General features: G+C 42.8%; 1 protein-coding gene across 2 annotated transcripts in view; it reads right to left on the reverse strand.

Annotated features, from left to right (window-relative positions):
* Elovl2 (ELOVL fatty acid elongase 2) overlaps positions 1-4,250 on the reverse strand; it is a 48,197-nt gene extending 43,947 nt beyond the window's left edge. The window contains exon 1 of one of the 2 annotated variants that reach the window (XM_046453531.2): positions 4,159-4,250. In XM_046453531.2, coding sequence (XP_046309487.1) covers positions 4,159-4,161 — 3 coding nt within the window. In that variant the 5' untranslated portion in view covers positions 4,162-4,250. The remainder of the gene's footprint in view (positions 1-4,158) is intronic. The other variant, XM_046453530.2, reaches the window with a different exon arrangement.
* Between the last annotated feature and the right edge of the window lie 4,222 nt (positions 4,251-8,472).

Raw genomic sequence — 8,472 nt, forward strand, 5'->3', positions numbered from 1 at the left:
TGTGCTGACTCTTGGTCCAGTGTCTGTTTTCTGTTTTGTGCCTTCATTCACCAGGCAAAGAGGACAGTGCTGTTTCTTATAAAGTATGTAGGGTGTCATAACTGTTGTGATAGTCATTGTTATTATTAGTTCCATTATGCCTCTTGGAAGGTAATAAAATTTCAATAAACAATTTCATTTTTCCTTTTGTGGCTTATTTTTATCCTTTTCTTGGGTGGATCATTTTAATACCAGATTATCATATTCAGTATTCTTCTTTGGATATTTCATAAAGGAAAGAGGTTAAGCATAGGAATAAGCTATGAAGCAGAACCCATTTTATAATTTCACATGAAAAGGGCTAAGTAAAGAACAGAATATAGAGTTCAGTGATTTATATAGAGAACTACATTTTTCAGTAGAGGCAGAAATTTAAAGCAGACAATAAAATTGGACGCCTGTAGAAAAGGTAAAAATGAAAGAGCTGAAAAGAATTCATATTTTTGAAAAAGAATATTAAGAATTTTAGGACAATAAACAACATAAAAGAAAAGAGAACAAGAATCAGATTTCAGACACAGTAGACTGAAGAGCTGGTGGAATTACTGGCAATGAGAGACAACAGAGAGGAGGGTCTGAAAGATGAGTAGCTTCCTCTGTGCAATGCTGGGTTTAGGTGGCAGCGAGGCTCTCCCCAGTGGAAAGGGCCTAGTAGATAACATGTAAATTTGGAGGATGTGTGCTATTTAGGGTGTCTTGTCCAACACAGCATGTGCCTACTGAGCAACTGAAATGTGGCTAGTCTGAATTGCTCTGTGCTGTAGGAATAAATACACACCAGATTTTGAAGATTTTTTTATGGAAAAAACAAGTAAAATATGTTATCAACCTTTTTACATTGATACTTGTATTGAGTGGGTTAAATAAAATACATCATTAATTCTACTAGTCTCTTTTTTAATGTTACTACTAGAAAATTACATGTGGTTTACATTATGTTCCTATTGTACAGTGTTGATGCAGAACAATGTAAGATATATATTAAAATTACATAAAGGACAGAGAAATATGACATAGATAATAGATACCATCTAGTGTCTCAATCAAAAACAGATACACAAAAAATAAGAACACATTTTAATAGTATTTACTGAGCACTCTAAGCGCTATGCTTGACACAAAGTACATCTTATTTGTTCCTCCCAGCCTTATGAAAAAATATTATTATCTTTCATAGAAGAAAATACTGAGATCCAAGGTCACAGTGAAATGTTGGTATTGAGATGCAAACCCATGAATGACACCAGATCTCAAGTTCTTAAACAAATTATTCTCTCCAGTTATTAAACAGTTTAATTACAGCCTTTGAAAATCTAACAATTCTTAAAAATGATTCCTTATCAGAGTCAGTGATTAACTGGTAATGCCCTAATTTGAGAAGAAAATACAAATGTGTTTGTACCAGGGATTGAACTCAGGGGCACTCAACCACTGAGCCACATCCCATGCCTTATTTTGTACTTTTTATTTAGAAACACTGTCTGAGTTGCTTAGTGCCTTGCTTTTACTGAGGGTAGCAATCCTCCTGCCTCAGCCTCCCAAGCAGCTGGGAATACAAGCATACCCAACAACATAGGACAAAGTGTTACTTTTGAATTATGATGAGCTACTTCTGTTGGCATACTTTCATCATGTTGAGTCACCAAATAAGTCTCCATCAAAACTTGTTTCCGTTTATCAGCATTTACTCCTAAAAGTTCCACCTGCCAAGTTAAATGGTACATACCTAACTGTCCAATGAAGATGGGTTATTGGCACAACCTTGAAGAGGAGAACCCTGTTTTCTGAGTATAACTAGAGATATGAAATGCATGTGCTTAAATTTTCAGCAGTCCCTTTCAGACTATGACAGCACCTGAACTGCCCAAACCGACTAAAATGTTTTGAAGGAAGCTAGGTTAAATCGCAACCATTTGCTAAAGATTCAAAAATTGAGCCTACCCAACTGGATACTTTAAAATGAATCTTATACTTCTTGAAAATGCTACACTTTGAAGGGATAGAAAAATACTTGATATTTTGACCAGAATCCTTACAGTAAAATCTCCAACAAATATCAATTAGAACCAAAGAATAAGGTATCTTTCATTTATATTGGGTTATTTGGCTTTGATTTCAAAAACAGCCTTGTCTCCCTTCCTTTTCACGTTTAATTTCTATCACCTATCTGGACAAGATGGTTAACACAGAACAACCAACCTGTATGAGGTCACAATTAAAAAAACATCATTTTCAAAAGTTTGCTCCTCTAAATTTCATTAAGCAGTTGGTCTCCAATTATAATAAACATACTCCCTAGACTAAGAACAAATCATGTCATATAGCTCTTATTGGAATTCAAAAGGGTTTCTCTCACTGACCCACTATATATAAACTCAACCCCCAATCTTTCTCCATCCCTGCCTCATTATTATTATTTGTGTGTGTGTGTGTGTTTGGTGCTGCAGAGTGAACCCATGGCTTTGTGCATGTGAGGCAAGCACTCTACCAACTAGGCTATATATCCCCAACCTCCTGCCCCATTTTTTAAGTGAGATAATCTGGATTCAGATACATTACTGAAAAATGCCTACCAAAAGAAGTAGTAGCACAACTGTATAGGATAAAATTTAGAAGAGCCTATCCTTGATCCTGGCTGTTAGATTAATTCTCACAACTTTTTCATTCAGTTAAGGAGATACCCTTGAATTTGCTCCCTTACTCAAGTAATCTCCTACCTATACTTTGGAACAAAGGAGAGAGCCAATTAGCCCTAAAATACCTGTCTATTCTGATGCCAAGATGTCAAGAGCATGAAGTGACAGACCAGGTATAAGAGATGACCACCAATACTCTTACTATTGAGGGTCACAAAATTGAATCCCCACTGTCCAAGAATATCTACCTCCTCCCAAACATCACTAGAGACTCTCATCATCACAATGTCAATGGGATAATCCTCGAAGTGATTACCCAGTCATAACAAAGTGAATGCTGTTTCCCAGTTGTGCATAAACAGAAAGTATTTTGATTTACTGGGATTAATTTTTTTTAAATAGTTCTTGAACACCTACTGTGTGCCCAGCACTGGTTTTTTTTTTGTGTGTGTGTGTGTGAGAGATAGGAAAAAAAAAATTGTCTTCCTGAAACTTAGATGTTGGTGGAGATGCTCAATAAACAAGAAACAAAATATATAGCATGCTAAATAATAAATGAAGACAAAAATGAAGCAGGTAAACAAAATATGAACGTGGTGGGAAAGGTGGAATTTCAGAAAAAAAAGGGATCGGACTTCACATACAATCAAGTGGCACTTGTGTGCCTAAAACAGTAGCGGGGGCAAAACCTCGGGCTGATTAGGGTCAGGTGGAGTAGGGAAAAGGAGATTAGTGAATTTTAACAAGCCCTCAAGTGGAGAGAGGCGAAGGCAGAAAATGGACCTCGGAAGACAAATGTGGATTTCACATTTTGCCAAGGGCTGTTCTTCCGAACTCTTTTTGTATCCAGAGAACCGGGCTGTGCTGCTAAAACTCTCGGGCAGGCCGCTGGACGCCGGGACACCCTCCCTCTCCAGGAGCCGAGCTCCCGGCGGAGGAGCCAGCGTTACCAACGGGCCGGGCGGGGTCCCCCGGGCAGGACCCCCGACACTCACCCCAAAGCACCCGACGCCGGCCGGGGAGGGCGGCCGCGCAGACACACCCCCGGGTGCAGGCGAGAAGGGCGCAGGGATTCAACCGTTAGGGCCCTGACCCCAGAATCTCCCGAGGCAGCGTGGGTCCCGCGCGCGGGAAAAGCGGTCTTCGGTGCCGGTGGGCGAGAGCGGGCCGGGGGCTTCGGCGGGCGGGCGGGCGCGGCCGGGTCCTCGGCGTCCGCGTGCATGCAACAGGGGGCTGGACGCGAGTGGGCGCCTCGAGGTCCCGGGGAGCGACCCCGACAAAGTTTCTGTGACCACAGGCCCCGCTCCGGCCCGCGCGCCCCCGCCCAAACGTTCACCGCCCCCTCCCCAGGCCCGCCCGCGCGGACCCGGCCGGGCCCCGCCAACAGCCGCGGATTCTAGCAGTCGAACCCCCAGCGCCCGCGCCGCCGGTTCCCGCCGAGTGCGCGGGCGGAGGAGAGAAAGGAAGCGCGGCCCGCACTCACCATGCTGCGCGGCGATGCGCTGTCCAGGGTAGCCGGCGTCCCTCTGCCGGCGCTCGCGCGGCGGCCGCTCCTCTTACCCCAACCCGCGCCCACGCCCGGCGCGCGCACGCCGCCCGCGCCTCCACGCCCCCTCGGGCTCGCGCTGCTGCCGCTCTGCGCGCCCAACTCAGGGCCGTTTCGCCTGCGCCCGGCCCCGCCCAGCGAGCCGCGGGGGCCTCGCGGGCGGCGGCGCCAGGAGGGCGCGCGGGGACACGCGGGCGCGCCGGGCGGCGGACCCTCTGCCTCGTGCGCCTCCTGCCGGTCGGGCGGAGATTTGCAGGCCCAGCTGGCGCCATTTGTGCGCGGCTGCTCCAGGATCGCGGAGCCCGTCGAGGACCCACCTGCGGCCCCCGGAAGAAAGTCACAGTAGTGAGAACCAACCGTGGGGAGGAGGGTCGATCGCTTCTTCTTTAAGTCTGGCTAAGTGTTTTCAAGCACGCGTTAAGAGGGAATGGCTCTTGCTCCCGCAGGTCTGTATCAATAACCATTGGGAGCAGGAGGCTCCCACAGGGCACGTCCTCCAGAAATCTTATCCCCAGGGCTTCTCTGCCAGTGAGCTCCATTGTTAGTGGTTCAACACTGCGAACCGAATGTGTGGAATCTGATGCCCTGGAATTTTTATTTGGTGTGAGTGTGGGCACGCTAAAGGAAAGACCTAGAGAAAGGTAAACTTGTGTTACTTGACCTTTCTTTCTTTGGGGCCATAAGAATGTGTACTTGCTTTTTTATATAGCACCCAAAGTCCTACGTGTGTTTTGTAGTTGAGAATGCCACACGCTTCAGAACGTGCACGGAGGTAACATACATTTCGTATTTCACACCTGACGCAGGAGTTGTTTGCAGAATTTTGTAAAGTAGCGAAGTGAGTAACTACAGGTTCCCGGGCTGAGTCTTAACTCTTGCATAATCACCCAATGTTTTAGAGTTTTCCTTAGTTGAAGCGATAAACATCAAGTAGATATTTGCCAATAAGAAATGGATAACTTTATGACCACAAACAGGTATATATTTGCTAAGATTCAAAAATCTCAAGACTCACCTCTGCCACATACTGGTTGTGTGTTATTGGGCTCTGTGCTCCAGTTTCCTCCTCTATGAGAATAAAATAGCATTTACACTATATAACATTAGGATGAAATTAATAGGAGTAAAACTCTAGGAAAATGTCCAATGCAAAAAAAATACTAGTTATTGACTTGATGACTGTGAGAATCAAAAAATAATACTATATTTAGTACAGGCATATTTTTATAAGAAGTGTCAAGGGAGCCAAAATCAAACATACAAAATGAGTCCAGTTATTCACTTTGTTCATTCAACAAATATTGAGGCATTGTGGTTGGAGCTGGTAATACATTGATGAACAAAACCTCAACACATCCTTTACAGTTAGGATTCTAGATAGTGATTCATAGACTTTACTGTGTATAAATAGCACCAGAGGGTGTCTGATACAATACAGATACCCCAGGGGTCCAAGTGCTCTCAGGTTCAGATCAGGAATATGGATTTTTCACAAACCACAAATGATACTGATGCAGGGAGATGGTCCATGGACTACCTTTTGAGAAACGTAATACTATCATCTACTCAAGGGAAGTTTTAGTCAATTTTTCTAACAATGTAAGGGGACTACCCTGCCCCCCCCGCCCCCCCCACACACAGTGGGATTGAACTCAGGACCTCACCAAAAAAAAAAAAATTAATGACAGTAAACCTCCTGCCGCAGTCTGGCTGGGCACACAATCACGAGCCACCACACAGCTTGTAGATTCAAACAGCAACTCTTTATTCCCGAACTCACACCAGCCATCTACAATCACGTTCTGGGGAAATCCACGTTCTCTTCCCAAATCCACCTTCTCTCCCAAATTCACCACCACTGGGCTTCTATCTCCAAAATATACTGTCTAAATCCCATGAGAACTCAAGGGGAACTCAGGCAGCAGGATACGCCCTATTCCCAGCAGGAATAATCTTAAACCTTAAACCTGGAACCTAAACTGGGAACGCCCTAAACAAGATTATCTTAAAACCGGGAACACCCTAATCTGCCTTGGTCCTTGAGCAAGGTCACTTACATTCAATGTCACTGCAACATGTCAGCAACATGGGGTACGCTGGCAAGGAAATTGTCATACCTACTTGGCTAATGGCTCCCAGCATCTCCCCCCTTCTGATTAATTAAACAACAAGCAATGTGGCTTAAGGACCGTGCCTGGTAGGTTGTCCAATTCAACATATGGTTCTTACCCGTCATCGGAAAACTGACCTTTAGGCGTCAGCCTCCTGTCTTAGGTTGATACCACTGCAATTGAATCATACCCGTCACTGACTACCGGTCCAGCATACAGCCATACTTGTGGATAGGTCTATGCACCAGTGGGGGGGTGAGGTTCTTTGCCTCACCTCTGTTGGCCCCCAAATTTGGCCTTGGTGCCAGTGGGGGAGTGAGGTTAATGTGGCTTATGGACCGTGCCTGGTAGGTTGTCCAATTCAACATATGGTTCTTACCCGTCATCGGAAAACTGACCTTTAGGCGTCAGCCTCCTGTCTTAGGTTGATACCACTGCAATTGGATCATACCCGTCACTGACTACCGGTCCAGCATAAGCCATTGGCCCCCAAATTTTAGACCATCACTAGCAGAAGGGAGGAGGATACAGAAATGCCACGACACCAAGCCAATTGACGGCTCCTTGGGAAAAATTGCATCACTGGTGACACCATCAGCAAAGATATGCCAGCATTACCACAATTCGCTGCACCAAACGATAGTTACATAGTCCAGGCAAGTTCTGCAAGCAGTTCAAAGCAGAGGAATCTATCAATATGTCCATTTCCTCCCAAAATCCGTTTCCTCCCAAAGTAAGTTGACTCTTTGATTGAGCATTACTTGTTGAGTTCTTCACCGGCACTGGGATGGAGATAGGAATTCTGGCAATGATGCTAAAGAGACATTATCCTGAAAAGAATTATTAAATATAATGAAAAGGAAAGGTGAAAGTAAACAAACAGATCTGTTAACCTACTTTAAAAACAATCCTTAACAGCCTTTTACCTAATTTAAACTAGTAAACAAACAGATCTGTTAACCACCTTTAAAAACAATCCTTAACAGCTGTTTACATAATTTAAATTAAACCATTTAAATCACGTGAATAAAAAAAATAATAATAATTCGGATCCATTTTTTCATGAGCGCTCCTCATACAAGAAATATGGACATACGCACATACAGACATACAACACAAAACACAAGAGTGTACACAAACGTACAACACATAAGAAAATAGTAAAGGCCTTGTAGCTTTACCTAGGTGAAATCTCCATTGCAATGTTTAAAAACTCCACAGTCAAAAAATAAAACTGATCAGAAAAACATTAACCTAGGTTTGTATGAGCTCAAAAAATAAAAATAGAACCTTATGATGTGGAAAAATGCAATAATAAAATAGCTATTGAAAAAAGCATCCTGGTTAATCACTGTCGCAGATGTAAGAATGGCCAAGCTGGAGTTCTGGATATCAACTGTTATGGATTTGAGTCAAATCATCTTCTTTTCGATCTGTAGAAACTGTTTTAGTTAATCTCTCTGGAATCCAAATGGGCTGCTGTTCTCCCTGTGGAAAAACACAAACAGACCCCCGACTCCAGACAATCACTGGGTCAGGACCTTTCCATTGTCCTGTTAGAATATCTTTCCAAAGTACTTTAGGCTTATGTACATTTTTTGGATACATATGTCTTTCCTCACCACTAAGTCATGATGAATCCAAATTTAAAAAGTTTAGAGTAAAAAGGGTTATTTTAAGTTTATCTATGGGGGATATATACCCCTTTCCAATTCCCTCTTTTTGCTTTAATAAGTATATGTCTGTATCTAATAGTTGTCTTAGCTTTTTGCATTTTCTATCTGTGTAATACCTTACTTGACATTTTTAACCATTTTCTATCTTATTTCTATCTTCTAGTTTTTTTCCCTAAGGTTTGTATTTTTACCCTTAGTTGCTTATTTTCCTCCTAGTTTTTTTTTTTTTCTTCCTATTTTGTGGGTTTAAAATTCTTGTCTTCCTACATTTTTTATCTTTCTACGTCTTCTTTATCTTTATTCTTTTTAACTTTCTATACTTCTGTCTTTAAAGTTTTTCACTTTAAATTTTTAATCTTCTTTATCTAAATATCTTTTATCCTATTATCTTCCCATTTTTTTTTTAAGTAATGCCTTTAAGATTAACTAGGCTTCGAATGATGCAATAAAGCAATCTTTTTTCC

Source organism: Marmota monax, unplaced genomic scaffold (assembly GCF_021218885.2).
Source record: "Marmota monax isolate L192 unplaced genomic scaffold, Marmota_monax_Labrador192_F-V1.1 WCK01_AAM20220418_F8-fsc00029, whole genome shotgun sequence".
NCBI classification, from domain to species: domain Eukaryota; kingdom Metazoa; phylum Chordata; class Mammalia; order Rodentia; family Sciuridae; genus Marmota; species Marmota monax.